The sequence below is a fragment of the Sus scrofa genome, chromosome 7, assembly GCF_054392235.1.
Source record: "Sus scrofa isolate SSC_HxYL_T2T_F1_AM1 chromosome 7, Sscrofa_HxYL_maternal_Yorkshire_Landrace_v2.0, whole genome shotgun sequence".
In the NCBI taxonomy this organism is placed as follows: domain Eukaryota; kingdom Metazoa; phylum Chordata; class Mammalia; order Artiodactyla; family Suidae; genus Sus; species Sus scrofa.
In genome coordinates, this window is record NC_139389.1 from 136,920,824 (window position 1) to 136,938,441 (window position 17,618).

A 17,618-nucleotide genomic window follows, 5' to 3' on the forward strand; every position below is an offset into this window, starting at 1 on the left:
CAGCAGAACCCAGCAGCAGCTGGCTGGCATGGCAGAGGCTGGCGGGACGTGGTGAAGCGCTGGCACCACGCTTTTACGCAGCACTTGCGTGCTCAGTCCTGCCACTGCTTTTACTCCTGACCGGCACGGGTCCTCTCGTTCTGATTAAGAACTCTGGGGGTCAGTGAGTGGCTGGAGCAGCCCGGGCTTCCCCTGAACCACTGGGTCTGGACCTGGACCTAACCCTAACCCTAACCAAGGTTCAGGTGCGCCTTGTGCCCTGAAGCTCTGCGGGGCTCATCTTGGGGTCCCGTGGCCTCCCCCTGCCACCCCAGGCCCCCTCTGGCCCTTTCCCACTGCCTGCGGCCAGGGGCACTGGCTTGATGGGACCTGAGGAGCCCCTGCCCTGCTGGGGGCTCTTGGGTGCCGGGGTCCGTGAGTGGCACCGCACCCCTGTGCTACCCTCTCGCCTGGCACCGCTGGGGACCACCCGGGCCAGCCCTGCCTTGGGTTCCCAGAGCGGGGCTCCCAGGGCCACGAGCTGGACTGCCTGTGGCTTCTCCGGCTTCGTTTCCCTGTCCTCGCCGGGGCCCAAGCAGGCAGAACCCTGGGGTGTCCTTGCTCGTCCCTCTGTCCTGTTACCGAGTCCTAGCTGTTCCTTGTCCCCAACGGGAGCTGAAAGCGCCACCTCTTCCGGGAGGTTGCCCTGGCTGACCCCAGACCAGATCAGGCATTAGACCCAGCCTCCATGTCCCGCCCCGCGCCTCTGCTCAGGCCTCGAGCTGCACTGTGTGCAGGTCTGCAGACTGCATCTGGCCTGCTCCCAGCTGCGGCCCCACCCCGGGCCCTGCCCAGGCCCCCTGGGATGCGGAATGCAAGAGTGAGTGAAGAACCGAGAACAGAGAACAGGGAGCTCTGCCCGGGGCCCTCCCAGCCCCGTGTTAAAACTCTTTGAAAACCTCCCTGGCCTGCCCCTGTTGGGTGGGGAGGGCTGGGGTGGGGTGGGGCGGGGAGACAGGAAGGGGCTCTGTGGTCAGAGCCCCGAACCGCCTGGAGCTCATGCTTCCTGCGCGCCCGGGGGCCGGGCTGAGTGTGTCGCCAAGCAGAGAACAGGCTGCTGCCCCCACCGGGGACCAGCCCTGGCTGTCGGGCTGCCCGTGGCCTTTGCCCGGGACGGGAGCTGGGTGAGTGCCCCGGGGACAGGCTCAGGGTGCCGGGCGCATGGGCGGGCGAAGGCTGGGGACACACCTGTGAGTGCAGAGCTCCCCCTACTCTGACCCGGGGTGGGCTCATGCTTCAGGGTCGTGCTGTGGGCCGGGGAGCCAGGCTTGTGGGTGTGGCAGAGGACCCAGCACTGGGACGGGGCGGGAGGGCCCTGAGGACCCAGGAGGGGCTGCAGGGTGGGGGTTCCACGGAGGACGCTGCCTGGGTGAATGTCCCCCACGAGGGGTGGGGGGAGTGGGCTCGGCTCTCGATGGGTGGAGGGGGTGACGGTGTCTCTCCAGGGCGGGGGCTCTGGGGCTGGTGGCCTGTCAGCTGACAGGCACTCTCTGTGCTGGCTGCATGGTGGGACTTCCCGAAAGGAGGCCTGAGACTTGGTTCCGGCCCAGGGCGGCGCCTCTGAGCCTGCTGGACCCGCGTGGCAGGTCTGCGAGTAGCCTGAGGCAACGTGAGCCCTGCAGCCCACCGCCTGGCCCAGGACCAGGCGAGGGTGCAGGAGGGCAGGGCCGCCCCCCAGATCCAGAGTGCAGGCTCCCTGGTAGTGGGACGTGGGCGGAGATTTCTGTCACGGAAAGTGTCACTGTGGTCCCAGCTACCACTGTACCACCGTGCTACAGAGGGGCTCAGAAACCTCCTGGCCTGCTGGGGGCTCAGAGGCCCTGCGGTCTTGTCTGGTGGAGGGTGGGGTGCCGGTGCGCTGGAGTCCTAGGGTGCCTTCTGCCTGGTCCAGGTCAGGATGGGCCCTGTGGGGGGTGGGCTCTTAGGCAGAGGGCTCTGTCCCCACCCCCCTGCAGCCACAGAGGGTCCTTCCTCCAGGTGCAAAGTATGGCCGTCCTGGACCTGAGCGGCTGTCTGAGCCCAGGTCTGGCGGGCATGTGGGGTCCGTCCCGTATACCAGGGGTCTGGTCACCATGGCAGCTGCGGGAGGGGGCCCCCAAGGTTCAGAGGGCAGAGGGCTCCTGCGGGGCTTCTGGGTCCAGCCTGAGACTCCGTGGGGCCGTTCCCACTGTGCGGGGCTCCCCTGCACCCCCCGCTCCAGCCTGTTCCTCTAAAGGGTGCTGCCCCTCCGCTCCCCTGCCCCCCGCAACTGCCCCGGCCTCTCTGCTCTGTCCACACAGGTGCTGGGAGAGGGGAGCCGGGACCTGGCAGCAGGACTGCACCCTGTGCCCCCACGTGGTCTCGGCTCTCCCGAGGTGCCAGCTGGTATTTGCTGGGTAGCCAGCCGTGGTGGTCCCGAGCCACGCAGTCTCTCGCCCAGACACATCCCCCTGTGGGATCCTGGAGGGGTCCTGGTGCCTCTGGAGGGGCAGGAGCGGGCAGAGGGGAGGAAGGGAGGAAGGGGAGCCCCACGGGCGGGCTGCCCCAGCCAGGGCTCCGGCCCCTCCCCATGCCTGCCTGGCCTGCAGGTTCGGGGTGCAGGCGCAGGTGTCTCCCAGACAGGATTCTGCGGTCTGGTGCCGGTGGAGCGCCTGGGACAAGGACGGGGCTCCCAGCCTCCTCCCTCGCTGGCTGGGGGGCCTGGCCCGTGCCTCAGTCTCCCGCGGGGGAGGGCTGATGGGAGGCTGAGGGGTTATTGTGTGAGGGCTGCGGAGCCTGGCCTGGGGCCCTGAGCTCGCTGTCCCTGAGAATGTGGGCGACCACGCGCTGAGCTGGCTCCCGTGGATGTCCAGAGCCCAGCCCTGCTGGCTCAAGGCCCTGGTCCTGTGCTTCCGGCCCCTCAACCTTTGCCCATGGCTGCCCAGGCCGCAGCTTCCTGGTTTCCTCTGACCGGGCCCCAGCACTGCCCCGCGGGCTACAGTGGACCCTGCCCGTCCTCCACAGCCTGGGTGATTTCAGCCCTGGGGGTCCTCTCTGGGGCACAGACCTCAGCTCGAGGGGGCCCATCCCTCAGGGCCAGAGGCCAGAGGCCAGAGGCTATTGGCCTCGAGGGCCCCACACTCAAATGGGAGAGCTGCCAGGCCTGGGGCCCCGGGGGTGTGGGTGGTGCCAGGCGTACGGTCCAGCCAGCTCTGGATGCTGCTCTGGACAGCATCGCTTGGTCGCCGTAGTGATCCAGACACGGTGTGACACTGGCCGGAACCAGGGCCTGAGGCCCGGAGGCCAGGTTCGGCGGGAGGGGGGAGACCCTTCCTCGGGACAGTTAGGGTGGAGGCCTCTGGATGCACAAGGGGCCCCGAGGGCTGCAGAGGAGGCCGGGGCTCCCCTGGGACCAGACCTGTGCCCCGCTGCTTGGGGGTGTCTGGAGGCTGCAGCCTGCAGTTCCCTGGGGTGGGCTGGGAGGGGGAGGTGGTATTCAGGGCATCTGGCTGAGCGCCAAATGGGCAGTGGGAGGGGCTGGGCTGCAGGCGTTTGGGCAGGCTGGACGTGAGCTGCAGGCTCTGCTGCGCCTCGTTCAGGACAGTGACACTGGGGCCATGGGTGGCCGATGAGAACCGTAACGCCTGTGGGGACCTGGATGGCCTGGGGGCTCCACGCTGGGGCTCGGGGCGTGGGTGCAGGGTCTGAGGGGCACTGGAAGGGAAGGAAGCCCCCAAGGGACCCTCTGCTGGCCACGTGCAAGGCTGGGCTGCCCCTGGGACCATGCCTGCTACTGGGGGGGGGGTTGGGGAAGGACATCTTCTTGGGGGGGTTGCTGTCTGGATCAGAGGAGCAGAGGTGGGGCAGTGGGCCGGGGAGGAGGGTGCCCCCATTCCCGGCAGAGGGAGGCCTCGGGCTGGGCCGTGGGGAGGAGCGTCTTGGCTCTAGATGGGCCCCGCAGGTGGGGGGTGGGGGATCGTCCCCAGTGCCCCTGAGGGCCAGCCGGCTGGGCCTGTGCCGTGGCCCGACCTAGGCTGCCCTTCCGGAGGGTGTGGGCTCCAGCTATGCTGCCCTGTCTGGATGTCGCACAGCAGACATGGTGACACACCCCGATGTGACAAAATCCCTGACCTCCTGCAGCCGCCCTCCCGGGAAGGTGGGCCAAGCCAGCTGGGAGTGGCCCTGGAGGCTGGGCTCCGACCCTTGGGGGTGGCCTCTCCCACACCAAGGTTTTTGCCACCGGGTCTGTCACTGTGGTAACCGCTATAGCAACCGCTATAGTCACACAGTGGGAAAGGCCTTGGCAAAAAGCCCTCCTGGCGACACAGGCCCTTCCACAGCGGAGGCCCTGGGGCAGGCGTTCACGGGCGCAGTCCCCCCAGGGGCCAGTACGTCATCGGCCGTGGGGTGTGGCATGGTCTAGGGCACAGGCAGTGTGGCCAGGAGGTCCAGTCTGCAGATGGTGGGGGGCAGTGCCCAGACACGAGGCTGCAGGGGGTCTCTGGGTCTCCAGCCACGACCCCCAGGGATCCCGGGGGGTGGGGGGAGCGTGCTAGCGGCTTGCCAGTGGACGGCGTCCCCTGGACCCTCCTGGTGTTGGGAGGGCCGACAGGTGTGCACGCCTCCGAGTGAGTCGCTGATTTGCGTGCTTCCCGGTCTGATAGGCTTGGGCAGGAGCTGACCGGCAGGGACGTCCTGCTGGGGCTGTGCTTTGCTGCCACAGTGGGTTTGGGTCACCGGCCATGCCTCCGTGGTTGCCATCTTACCCCTGGTGATGTGGCCCCATTCAAAATCGCAGGCAGAGGGCGGTGTCTCAGGCTCCGGGGTGGGGTTTTTGATGGGCGCTGTGATGCTGTGGTCATCATAGCAACTAGCACCATAGCTATAGCAATTCCACAGTGCCACAGGCCCGTTCTCAAACCCCACTGGCAGGGGCCGGGCTGAGGGAAATGGGGGGGAGAGGCTGAGCTGTGGGCGGAGGCAGAGCCCCGGGAGTCTGTGGGACGGGCTCAGGGCTGCAGTGTCCCGCAGGGAGCCTGAGCGTGGCCTCTCCCATCGGGCCATCAGCTCTGTCCTGAGGCTCCGAGCAGGGCTGTCCATGTCTGGAACCCAACCCCGCTCTGACGACCTCCTGTGTACACACATTTTCCCCAAAGTGTGTGGGTCGCCTTGGGGCCGTCTGTCCTCCCGGGACCGGCGGGTGCCCCCAACTCAGGAAGGCCAGGAGCAAAGCAGGAGCCACTCGGGGTCCGCCTTGCACCTGACCATCCCTGGTGCCATGGTGAGCAGTGCCGGTCCTTCTGGTTCCGGAAGGCCTGGAGCAGGTGACAGGGGCCCAGCAACCTTCCTCCCCGGCCCACATGCCCCCGGCTGAGCGTCTGCTGCTTGCAGAGCCCCTGCAGAGGACACTGGCGGCTCTTCCCGAGACACAGGTCCCTGCTGAGCCCACACAGCTCCGGGCCACGAAGCATGGCGTAGTTCACCCCGCTTGAGGCTCCTGGCAGCGCCCACCTGGGCCCTGGGGTGCTCTGAGGGTGATCACAGGGCAGCGCCCACCTGGGCCCTGAGTTCATGGGTGGTGATCATGGGTGAGCACCCACAGGGCCTTGGGGTGCACTGGGGGTGGTCACGCGGCCATGGCCACAACCAGGCCTGGGATCGTGGTGTCTGGGGAAGAGAGGCTGCTCTGTGTCTGTCCCAACTCCCGACCACCAGGGTGTCAGCACGGTGCCAGCACAGCCTGCTGGGTGCCCTTGCGGGCAGGGGCTGAAGACCGGTCCTTTGCTGGGACCCCTCCCCTGCCGGCCCATGGCCCTGAGAGTCCCAGTCCTGGGGCTGCCCCTCTGCAATCTCTGCCTCGGTGGCCCTCAGGGTCCCCACCCTAGAGGCCTTGGTGCTGCCGTTGCTCTGAGGTCTCAGCAGGTGGGCACTGCCCCGGGCCCTCCCCTGGCTCCCCTGGGGGTGGTGCCAAGCCCAGACCCCCACCCCGCAGGCAGCAGAATCTGCAGGTCCAGGACTTGGTGCGGTTTCCAGCCCCATGAGGAGGGGGGATTTGAAAATCCCTGACAGAGACTCATGGGAGGGGTGTTCTCAGGCTCTGACGCCCTGGGGGAGATGCCCCGGTCGGGAGTGGCTGTTCTGTGAGGGATGCACCCCAGAGCCTGGACTGGGCGGGGATTTGAACAGGGTCTGTGTCCAGTGGGTGCAGCTGCCAACACTGCTACGACCCTCTCAGGGCCACATGCACCCCTGGCTTGACAAGAGAGGGGGCGGGTCTGGCACCCCTGCCCCACCTCACGCCTGCCGCAAGGTGCGGATGGTGGCGTGGGATCCAGCTGTGACACCTGCTGGTTGACCGGGGCCAACCCGGAGGGCTGAGTTGGCGTGAGGGGCCGTCTCCCACCTGGGGGTGGGGTGCTCCCTGCTCCTCCCCTCAGCGTCCGCCCTGCGGGGGGTCTGCCCCACATGACGTGGGTGTTTCCCGGCCTTCAGGTGGGGAGCAGCTTCCCCCGACACTGTCCTTCCCAGGCTCTGGGCGAGAGGTGCACTTCCTCCTCGGGGACCCTCGTGGCCGCTGCTGACCAAGGACACCTGCCTGACAAGGGAGACCGGATGTGCAGGTGAGTCTGGGCCTGGCCTTCGTGCTGGGCTTGGCCTGAAGGCTGGCCAGTGGGGGGTCTCAGTGAGAGTCCACTGCCCAGGTCAGCTGTTCATGCAGTTACTACCCGGGGGCCTTGAACTCCGCAGTGGTGAGGACAGCTTTGTCCAGTCACTGCTGAGGGCAGAGGAGAGCTGAGTCCATCCGGTGCACAGGGGGGACAAGGGCGTCCCAGGAGAAGCAGGATGGGTGCACGGGTTTCAGGTGAGGGACCAAGACAGGTTGCCGCATGTCTGTAACAGGGCAGCTGTGTCCACAGGGGGCCGGCGAGGACCCATGGATGGAGCCAGGACTCCCTCCTCCCTGAGGCTCCGAGTCTCGGGAGGCTGGAGGCTGAGGGGTGGGGGCTGGAGGCCTGGGGAGGCTGACCCTCCAGCACTTCTGGGGAAAGTTGTGCAGTGCAGCTGGGGCATGAGGGGGCGTCTTTGCACTGAGGTCTCTGGCGCTGGTGCAGTGCTATCCCCCTCCCGCCACATTCTCAGAGCCGGGGGAGGGGGGTCACCTGGTTAGGAGCCAGGGCCACCTGGCATCTGTGCTTATCCTGCAGCTGCTGGAACCAGGGGAGCTGGGCCCAAAGGCTTCCAGCCTGTAAGGCTCCTGACCCTTCCTTCTTCCAGAAGGTTCTGCCTCTGCCTTTCCGTGGGAGTGGCTGGGGGCTCCCAGGCTGGAGCACAAGGGGGCCATTCATGGACAGGGCGCACGGGTGGGTCCTAAGGTGCCAGAGGAACGCAGATGAAGGGCAGGTGGTGCCCCCTCTCCCCTCTCAGGGGGCTGCACCCTGGGCGCTCCCACGAACAGGGAGTAGACGGGCCGCCAGTGAGAACAGCTGCTCTGCCCACAGGGAGACCCGGGAGGATGGCGTCGTGTGTGTGTCAGACGTGAGACTGTGGGGAGCGGGGGCCAGGGGTCCCGGCCCTGGCGGGACGGGGCCGAGCCTCCACGTGGACACCTCTTCCCCGCATCACAGGCGCTCCGGAGGGCAGCGCGTGCCGGGGCTGCAGGCTGGGGCGCCCACCGGGAACCCAGCCCTGCAGGCTGACCCTTTGGAAAGGACCTTCTTTTGGGCGTTTCCTGCTGTCAGCTCTCCCCTGGGTACTCGGAGTGTGTGTTGCTCACGTGCAGGGCGGCTGCTGATGGAGCAGCTGGCCCGCCCACCTCTAGCTGCTCCCTTCAGCCTGGCCCCAGGACTGCCCGAGACTGACTTTGTGGCCATGGCCCCACTGCTGGGGCATCTCTCAAGGCAGGTTTGTGCCACCCACTGTCCTGGATTCAGGGACTCAGGTCAGCGGCCTGCCCACCACCCCCAGGGGGTGGGATGCCGGCGCCGCTGCCGCCTGGGAGGGGGTCTCTGGGGTGGGGAGCTCAGGGCACAGAGCTGGGGAGCTCTGATTTGTTCTCTGGGCATTGAGGACCAAGTTGCTTGGCTTTTATTTTTAGCCTTTTATTTGTTTGTCTTTTTGCCATTTCTTGGGCCGCTCCCATGGCATATGGAGGTTCCCAGGCTAGGGGTCGAATCGGAGCCACAGCTGCTGGCCTACGCCAGAGCCACAGCCACGCGGGATCCGAGCCGCATCTGCGACCTACACCACAGCTCATGGCAACGCCGGATCGTTAACCCACTGAGCAAGGGCAGGGACCGAACCCGCAGCCTCATGGTTCCTAGTCGGATTCATTAAGCACTGAGCCACAACGGGAACTCCTTGGCTTTTATTTTTTAAGTTTGTAATTAAAGTATAGTTGATTCACAATGTTCTGTCAATTTGCACTCTGCGTCACAGGGACCCAGTGTTGGCAAAATTTCCGTGAGCCATCACGTTAAGAAGAAGGAAAGGGATTGGAGCCAGACTGAGGCTTAGAACCCGGGAGACCGACTCTGACGCTCGCGGGGCTGCCCTGCTTGTGAGACGTCAAGGCACAGCCGTAGACGTGTTCGAGACAAAGGAGCATACGTCCCCATGACGCCCTGGTGCTTCTCCCCGACTTCACCGAGGACCCCTGGTCCGGGGGGCGGACACCAGGGAGCAGCCAGCTGGGTGCTCCCTGGACTAGGGGTCCTCGGTGCCCACAGTGTGAAATACGTGACCTCCGCGGAGCTGGACGGAACGCGGCTCTCTCGGGAGCTATGTGGCTGGTGTCAGAAGGAAGGGAGACGGATCTTTCCCATCCCGTCGAGCGAGCGGCCTGACCTCCTGCCAGGAGCTCCAGGGACTGTGTCAGGCAGATGCCCACACGCACAGGAGGCGCGAGAGGCCCACACCAACTCAGACAGAATTTTGTGTTCGATTTCCCCTTGTCCTGCCTTCCACCTAAAATTCGTTCCATCGGCTTTTCTGGGTCAGCTCGAGTGGGGAGAGGAGAGGGTGACACGCGGCCTCCACGGTGGGCTCCTGGGGGTTCTCTGGGGTGGAGACCTTGGCTAAGGGAGGGGCTTTCCTTTCCCGGTGAAGATCCTGGATCCAGGGCCGTCCCTGGCCTTGAGGGCTGGGATGAGCTACCAGTCGGGCCCCCTCCCTGGTTTGTGCCGGGGATCGAGGAACCGGGCAGTCTGTCTTCCCGGAACGCCGTTTGGCGCTGGCCCTGTGTTGGTCTGCAGACCACGCTGTGTTTGCTTCCCCTTTGGGGGCCCTGGAGCAGGATTCATTTGGAGGGCGGTTCTGTGTCCCTCTGGTCCTGGAGCAGCTGCCGCAGCCACGACAGGGTTTGTGGATGTGGGGAGCTCAGCCCGCAGCTGCCTGAGCAGGAGTCCCCCTTGCAGGTAGTGCAACCTCAGTCATCTCAGGGCTTTCTCCAGGCTCATCCTCAGGTCCTCCTGAGTCAGTCGTCTTACAGTTTAGGGCCGGAAAGGACATGCTAGGCAGGTATGTCAAGGATGTACGAACACACTCGGTACCTGCCGGGTCCTCCCAGCGTACCCCTGGCAGCCCGTAAGTGAGTTGGCCAGGTAGCCAAGGCACGCAGCATCAGAGCTGGCCAGGGGAGAGCAGGTGGGGTGGGGGCGGTGCCTCGGGAAGGGCGGAGTTCCGGCATGGATGCAGCAGAGGCAGGTGCACGGACAGTCCACTGGCCAGGCGCTGCCCATGGAGCACAGCCATGTGGGCGACGACGGTGAAGCAGGAGCCCAGGGGGCACCTCCAGCTTGAAGACCTGTGCTGTGTCCTGCTCCTGGAGGGGGCGTGGGGGGCGGGTGGTGGAGGGGCAGGGCTTTGGCTCCCTCCCGGGCCCGGTGCTATGGAGAGCAGCGCACAGGTTCTGGACCTTTGGCTGTGGCAGGAATTTCAGGTGCAGCAGACGAGGGATGCTCAGGGTGGAGGAAGGTGGTGACAAGAATGTGGCAGGAGCCGCTGTCTGGACACCAACCCAGCCCCTGGGCGTCACCTCCTCTGGTCCCCACCACTCGTCCCAGGGGCGCCATTCCCGTTCTGATGACTGATTACGGGCTGAGCACAGGCAGCGGGGGGCTCTGCACCAGATCACCTGCCAGCTGCCGGCTGAGCCAGGTCTCCGGGGCCCAGAGCGCTGGGAGCGTGGCCTGCAGGATGATCCAGGACCTGTGGTCCCCCAACGAGGGTGTGACGGCCAGAGCAAAGCCTTAGGCCTCCCGAGGGGACCACCATGGGGGTCAGGGGAGAGCTGGTCCCCCCATCTCCTCCAGACCACTGTGCATAGCCCCCGGCCCAGAGCGACGGCTCTTCCGGACCCCAGGGTGGGGCAGTGTGGCCTCCAAGGTGTGCTGGGCGGGTTGGCGTCCGTGAGGAAGGGCAGCGGAGCCCAGGAGGAGGTGCTGCATCTGGGGGCCCCCTTGGGAACATGTCCTCCACACTCTCACATGTCCCAGCCTTTGGCCAACATCCCCTCCTGGTCCTCGGGGCTGCCCCCTCCTGGCGCCCTGGTGGACTTGGGTCCGCCTCTCGGGACCTTCCATCCCTGAGCTTTGGAAACGCTTTGGGGATTTTAAGCGCTTCGACCCCCAGGAATTGTGGAGAAAAAAGGAGGGCGCCCAGCCCAGAGGTGAGTGACAAGCCTGCAGGGCCCAGAGGCCGTGCCCCCTCCTGGCCCGCCCCGTGAGAAACACGAGGAGCCAGAACCTTCCCCGGGGGTGTCTGAACCTTCAGTGCGCAGGCCAGACCCACGCACAGCCTCACAGACACGCCGTCACGCCCACGCACACCCGAGCCCCGCACAGGGCGAGGCGCTGGCTGCAGGAGGAACCAGAGTTCGCTGGAGGCTGAGAAGTGGGTGGGCTCTGCACCACCGCCCCCCCCCCCCGGAAATTGGGAATTGGGAGTTGGGGAGATGCAGGACTTGGGAGGAACTGGAGCCCCCGCGGAGGACGGCAGGGCTGCAGCGCCGCCACTCCCGCCCGCGGCCGGACACCCCTGTCCCTGGGCGCTGTCGGGATGAGTCCTTGCAGCCGCTGGATGCTGCTCTAGGGTTCCGGGCGTCCCTGCGTCGTGGGCCTCTCCACTGGGCTCCTGCTGTGTGCAGCCCATGGGACCGGACTTCCTGGACAGCCTGCAACAGGGCGCCCCCACCAGCTCGCAGTCCCGGCTGGGGAGGGGCAGAGGCTAGCTCCCCGCTGAGGGCCCCCCCACCCCGTAGGAGCCCCTCGTCAGAGACCCCGCAAGTGGGCGCCTTCCCCAGCGGTGCCCCCTGCCCTGGGCCCTGGCCTCGAGAGTCCAGAGGCTCGGCCTGTCCTGAGTGGGGTCTGCCCGCCCGGCACCCTCCTCCCTGGGCTCCATACCTGCCTTGGTGGGTCCCCCAGCTTCTCTCCCTGGGGTCACACAGCCCACCCTCAGGCTGCTCTCCTGCGCTCTTGGGTTTCTGTCTGGGGGGGCCACACGCCCAGTGACCTTCACTGCCCCCGGCACTGGGACTCACATGGGAGCCCAGGCAGCTGCCGGCCAGGGCCACTGACCCCGAGGGCGAGGGCCAGCGGACAGCCTCAGGGTGCCCGGGCCCTCGTCAGGGTGGCCGCTGACTTCAGCCTTGTCTGCCCCCCCGGGTGGACGACATCCTTCTTCCTGCCACCCTCAGGGCCTTGCAGGTCCCTCCTGGGCACGTCCACAGCTCTGGCCAGAACGATCGCCCCTCCCGGCCCGAGCCTGGGGCCACACGCCCCAGTTCTCCTGCATCCCAGGGAAGGTGCTGGGCAGAGGCCACTTCCTGGAGCAGGCCTAGTATAGCAGCCTCCTCCCGAGACACCGGACCCCACAGTCCCAGCTCACAGGGCCAGCCCACATCCCAGAGCATGCTGCTCTGGGGCCGGACCGTGGCCCGGTCTCCAGGGCCTGCGGCAGCCCTGCAGGGGCTGTGCTGGTCTGGCGCCCTGGGCAGGGCCGCGCCCCAATCGGGCAGCTCTGAGCGAGAGGCATTCTGCTCCTCGGGCTTCCCGCCTGCCCGGACCCCGGGCCCAGGAAGCTCGCTGCCAAATGGTAATAAGGGCTGCAGCTTAGTTTCTGAGGGGAGCCCGGGCCCCCGGGGAACAGGCGAACGGTCTCGGAACCCAGAGCAAGCTGTCTGACAGCCTGACCAGAAAGGAAGGCATCCGATGGGGGGGCAGGGGTGGGGGGCGGCCTCGTGACCTGAGAGGAGGGACTTGTGATTCACCTGCCCTCAGACCAAAGCTCTGACGACCCGCTTCCTTAAAGGAGACCCGCCTCGATGAAGACCCTCTGAAGACGACGCCCTGTTTAGAAGCCCCCCACCCAGGTCTCCCGCCTGCGAATGACGCCGACTCCTCGCGGAGGGCAGAGCCCCCACCCCCACCCTCACGAGGCTCAGACAGGCCCCCCGAGGTTCCCTTTTCTCTCTGCGCAGGGTCAGCCCTGGGGCCCCTGCGGACTCTCCCAGGGCAGGTGTCTCCCCGGGTCCCTCACCGTGAACACCCCGGTCTCGCCAGAAAAAAGGAGGGGGGCTTTGGGTGGGATTCCAGGGGACCCCCACCTGCCGAAGAGCGTCAGATCTGAAAGCCCGAAAGCCCTGTGCAGACCCGGCCAGCTCCACTCTCCTCCTGCAGGGGCCGCCAGCCCCTCGACTCCTGCTGCCACAGGGCGGACAGATGGACACTGACCTCTGCTCAGGTCCACCCTCCGTCCCCCGGCCCCCAGACGTGCATGTTCCCTTCTCTTCTGGCAGACGGACCAAATCAGGGCCACCTGTCTAGATGGTCAACCCCCCTTTTCCCAACGTTTACGAGGAAGACATAGGATTTCTCTTCGTCCCTGAGAAGTCCACCTCCAACGGGTAGCCCTTTTCCTGAAACGTGCACTTGAAAAGGAGGGCGGAGCTAAGGGTTCCAGAAGGCCGGGTAGAGGGTGGGCACCTCCATGGCAGAGGCTAGGGCCTCCTGGGATGAGCTGGTTCCCTTAAGGCCGGAAAAAATCCTTTCCCTCAATACCTACCAGCCTCTCCCTGTTGTGACAGATCATGAAGCCAAGTCGAGGAAGACCTGCAATGGGGTTTGTGGGCCCTGCCTAATTTCTGCAGTTTTGCGGGATGTCGGTGGAAGCCAGGCTTATAAAATGGACTGTAAGCCTGGCCGGTCCTGCCCTGGTCTCGGGGTCCAGATGTGTGAACTTCCTTGGGGCCGCCACCTGTTGGGCTTGAAAAGGGGCTGGGTTTCAGAAGGTTCTGCGTGACTTCCCTGAGCTCATTATTACGGAGACGACTGGGATCCTCCTTCTCACGCCCTCATGAGGTGGGTCTCGCCTGGGCCAGGGCCCAGATTCTGGCCTGCTCTTCACGGGTGCAGCAAGACCCCTTTCAAGACCGCATGACTGTCTTGCCAGGTCAAGTCAAAGGCTATGTACGGTAAGGGCCCGAACTTCTCTGATCAAAGTGGCAGCGTCCTGGCTGCAGGAGCCTCGTTTGTTCCGCGTATGACAGAGCGAGCAGACATGGGCACCGGAACCCGGGCCCCCGAGAGCGCCCCAGGCTCCACTGTCAAATTCCCAAAGGGGGAGCGCCGTGGGGCCCGGCTCATGGTGATGCGCCCTCCGTGACCTGGTGCAGGGAGCGGAACGAGGGCTCCTCTCTGGGGACGCAGGTGGGACCTGAAGTGCTGAGGCTCAGTGCCGGAGGCTGGTGAGATCGAGGACGGGTAGGCTCATCTAGACTAGCTGGCGGGAAGGGGTGGGTGGGGTGGGGGGCACCAGGCGATAGAGTAGGAGAGAGACACATACAGCGGGAGTCCCTCAAACCTAGACTTTGGCTGAGGGCCCTAGAGCCTTGGACATTGGGAACCTCCGACCATTTTCCACGTCAGCGTGTCTGGGTCAGATTGCTTCCAGCTGTTGAGAATACAGCCAAGGCGAGAGGCTGCAGGGGGCTCCCGGGATGTACCAGAACCCATTCTTAGCCTCCACGCAGTAGTATAGGGGTACTCAGAGCCACCGACTGGCCAAAGGTGTGCCTTATTGTCTCAGCGACGTCTCCGAGGCACTGAGGCGCAAAGCTGCAACCGTCTCCACAGTCGTGTCTGGCTTGGGGGAGGTGGCCAGAGAAGCGGGGACCTGTGCCACTAGGGCACCACGGGAATTCCCAGGAACCAGCTGAGGCTGACTCGCTTTTCACAGAGCCCCTGGGATGTGCCTTATGGTCCTACTGGGGAGGCGGTGGCCAGCGACAAGGGACTCTGAGTTTGCTTTGAGCACTAAGTGCCTCTTGTTGCAAAGAACTTATCTTGATGGGGGCAGATGCTCTCATAGCCTGGTCCCTTCTCTGTCCCCCTTGTCCTCTCACAGGTGTCTTCGAGGGGCAGGCAGCCCTGAGGACTCTTAACTGCCTGCACGGTACTAGCTGTCCCGGTCCGCAGCTGGGAGGGAAAAAGAAAGGAGGAAGCCTCACCCATCAGGTGGCCGGTACTAAGGTGCAGTGCTTGGTGGGGCCTTCAGAACACACCACAACGTAACCTGGCCCGAGTTCCCCAGCTGCTTCCCCAGCTACTCACCTGTTCCCAGAGGGTCCCAGAAAGAGAGAAGGGAGAGGGAGGGGGAGAGACCCCCAGTAAGTCCCCGTGCAGGACCGAAATGTCTTGGTCCATGGGCATAGTTTGGAAAAACAATTTTCCCGACTCGTGGCGAGGGGAAGACAAAGGAGAGGTTATCGGCAGGGATGCGCTTGGTGGAGAGGGACGACCTCCTGATCTTCGGGGGGACCTGACCGCAGGGGAGTTGGTGGGCTTGTTGACCGTGTTGCAGTCACTCGGCAAGTCTTCGCTGGCCAGCAGGAGGACTCTACATGCTGCACACAGACAGGCCTCTGCTTCCCTCTCCCTTCGGGTTTCCACACTCGCGCCCCTAGACACAGCCCTGCCACCTGCCCCAGTCAGGCACCACTGAGTCCATGTCCAGGCCCCGCCTGCCTCGCCCTGTGTCTGTTACCTAATCCCCTCAGGTGACCCGCCCGGGAGTAGGTGCCCACAGCCCCAGGCTCCCTTTGTTCCCAGTCAGCATCTCCTTGGAAAGTAGTGGCCGCAGCTAGAGGCTCAGGCCTGGCTTCTCTGGGGTCCTCCTTTTGTCCGTTCTTCTTGACAATGTCCCTGAGTAGGGACACAAACCCGGCAGAAGGCCAGGTCACCCTGAAGGAAGCCCTCTGGCTGCTTGGGTTCTGGGCAGTGCTGGCCTCAGTCCAGTGCTCTCAAGGCCGCCCCTCATGGCGTTACATCTCCTCAGAGGTGGTGGTTCCCAGGAAGGAGTTACACCATGGCAAGGGCGTTCAGATGCCAGGCTGGCTCTCCTACAGCCTGCATTTTGGGGGCCAGAGGCATATTATCCACATGCGGCCCAAGAAAATCTTTTGGCCTGGACACCTGCTCGTGATGACTCAGGATGACCAAGGAGCCTTGCAGATGGACTACCCCTTCATCCCTTCCGACTGTTACTACCTCGGCTACTTGGAGGAGATTCCTTTTTCCAGGGTCACGGTGGACACATGCTATGGGGGTCTCCGAGGCTTTATAAAGTTAGATGACTTAACCTACGAAATCAACCCCATGAAGGAGTCTCAAAGGTTTGAACATGTCGTTTCTCAGATAGTAGCAGATGCCAATGCAGTGGGACCTATGTATCCACTGGGCTACAAAGAGGAAGAAGACCCCCTGTTCTCTCCAGAAGATGCCAGTGCAGCCCCCAGGATCGCTAGTAAGGCCTATTCATCTCATAGAGCATATCTGAAAGGATTTCTTCATTGTACTCGGGAAATGCATAATTCCCTAGGAAATCTGTCAAACTCTATTACCTACCTGATAGATTTAGGTAGTATAATGGACTCGATGATTCTAACTCTTGATACAAGGTACTATATTAGCAGCCTACTCGTTTATAATAACCGTGACCCAGTCAACACAGGAGATCTTGCAGAGGAAGGTGCATACTACCAGTATTATCAGAGAACTCTGTATCCAAGTCTTGATCCACACACAGCCCTTATCCTGAATAGGCATCGTCCAAGAGACAATCAATATGCGGTGCAAATATACGGGGTATGCGGCCGCCGTAATCTTGTCCCGGTTGGTCACTTGGGCAGACATAAAATAATGGTAGGTGTCGTTGCATCTGCCATTACTGGGAGGTCTATAGGTCTGTATTATGATGTTATGAGCTGTGTTTGCCAGAGAAGGTCCGTCTGCCTTATGTTCTACTCTCCTTCATTAACAGACACCTTCAGTAACTGTTCCTTTGTACATATCCAACATGTATATTTTTATTCTGGTAAGAAGTGCATGTTTCAAACTGCATTTGTGTATCACAATAGAAGCCTGGCAAACGATCGTTGTGGAGATAAGAAGGTGGACCCTGGGGAGACCTGCGACTGTGGCTCCATTAAGGAGTGTTACAGCAACCCCTGCTGTACTGATGAATGTCGGCTTACACCCGGAAGTTCTTGTAGTGTAGACCTGTGCTGTTCAAACTGCAACTATTCCCGCCCTGGGACACTCTGCAGGCCAACCCAAAATATATGCGACCTTCCTGAGTACTGCACTGGTACAGAAAGGTTTTGTCCTGGTGATGTTTATTTGCAAGATGGAACCCCGTGCTCCGAGGAGGGCTATTGCTATCATGGAAATTGCACGGACCGCTCCATGCATTGCAAAGAGATCTTTGGCAGAAATGCTGTGAACGCTGCAAATGAGTGCTATTCTATCAACAAAAGGGGCCATCGGTATGGACACTGTAGAAAACTACCTGAGGCTGTCGAATTTACTGCTTGTAGTGATGCTGATGTATTGTGTGGAAGGTTGCAATGTACCAATGTCACTCACCTTCCAGTGTTGCAAGAGCATGTTGGATTTCATCAGTCTGTGATATCAAGTAAGTTGTGTTTTGGGGTGGACGTACACCGTGGGACTGAAACAAATGATGTTGGTTATGTGAGAACTGGTACCCTCTGCAGGCCTCAAGTGTTTTGTTCAAATACCTACTGCAACGGTACTTTGACTGATCTGAGGTATGACTGTATCCCTGAGAAATGCAATTATAGAGGGATTTGCAACAATAGAAGGAACTGCCACTGCCACATAGGCTGGGATCCTCCATATTGCGCACAGGTAGGTATTGGAGGAAGCGTGGACAGCGGACCGCCGCAAGAACGAAAGAGGTCATTAAAACAAGCCCAAGCGCCAATCATCTATTTGAGACTGCTCTTCGGTCGCCTTTATGCCTTCATAGCTGCGATGCTCTTTGGTGTGGCCACAAATGTAAAATCTATCAAGACCACCACAGTTAAGGAAGTAACAGTGAATGCTTAGATATCCTAAACCAGCCTCCTGACCCTTGTTCAACTACAGGCAATGTAGAAGGAACATGTGTGAGAAAATCAGTAATGAGATGACAAAGCTGAAGTTCACTTCCTAGAAGTCTGTGGAACGGGGCTGGGGGCTCGTACCGTGAGTGGTCAGAATTCTCACACCAGGTCTCTTTGAGAAGCTGCTTCCCGGCATGCTGAAATAAAACCTAAGAACACA

General features: G+C 63.0%; 1 protein-coding gene and 1 long non-coding RNA gene across 7 annotated transcripts; both read left to right on the forward strand.

The window, feature by feature from the left end:
- Positions 1 to 743: 743 nt before the first annotated feature.
- LOC110258350 (uncharacterized) lies at positions 744 to 12,423 on the forward strand. Of its 4 annotated transcripts, XR_014809383.1 has the most exons (4): positions 1,041 to 1,163; positions 6,490 to 6,617; positions 8,434 to 11,721; positions 12,280 to 12,423. It is a non-coding gene; the product is annotated as an uncharacterized LOC110258350 (long non-coding RNA). The 4 variants fall into 4 exon arrangements; XR_002341091.2 differs by lacking the exons at positions 1,041 to 1,163; positions 12,280 to 12,423 and adding an exon at positions 744 to 859 and having other exon boundaries at positions 6,526 to 6,617; positions 8,434 to 8,572; XR_002341090.2 differs by lacking the exon at positions 12,280 to 12,423 and having other exon boundaries at positions 6,501 to 6,617; positions 8,434 to 8,981.
- Positions 12,424 to 13,289: 866 nt separating this feature from the next.
- On the forward strand, positions 13,290 to 17,618 carry LOC110258345 (disintegrin and metalloproteinase domain-containing protein 20-like). Of its 3 annotated transcripts, XM_084967148.1 has the most exons (3): positions 13,290 to 13,465; positions 14,398 to 14,522; positions 15,687 to 17,618. In XM_084967148.1, exons 1-3 carry the CDS (start codon positions 13,459 to 13,461, stop codon positions 17,400 to 17,402), a joined length of 1,848 nt encoding a protein of 615 aa, XP_084823274.1. In that variant the 5' UTR covers positions 13,290 to 13,458; the 3' UTR covers positions 17,403 to 17,618. The 3 variants fall into 3 exon arrangements, with proteins under 3 accessions (XP_084823274.1, XP_084823273.1, XP_084823275.1); XM_084967147.1 differs by lacking the exon at positions 13,290 to 13,465 and having other exon boundaries at positions 14,191 to 14,522; XM_084967149.1 differs by lacking the exons at positions 13,290 to 13,465; positions 14,398 to 14,522 and having other exon boundaries at positions 15,050 to 16,965; positions 17,048 to 17,618.

Excerpts from the sequence above, each read along its gene's own strand:
- LOC110258345 (XM_084967147.1), top strand. The coding sequence starts at position 14,340 with ATGGGGGCAGATGCTCTCATAGCCTGGTCCCTTCTCTGTCCCCCTTGT. Across the intron at positions 14,523-15,686 it reads ATCAGGTGGCCGGTACTAAG|ATAGTAGCAGATGCCAATGC; the intron begins GTGCAGTGCTTG and ends GTCGTTTCTCAG.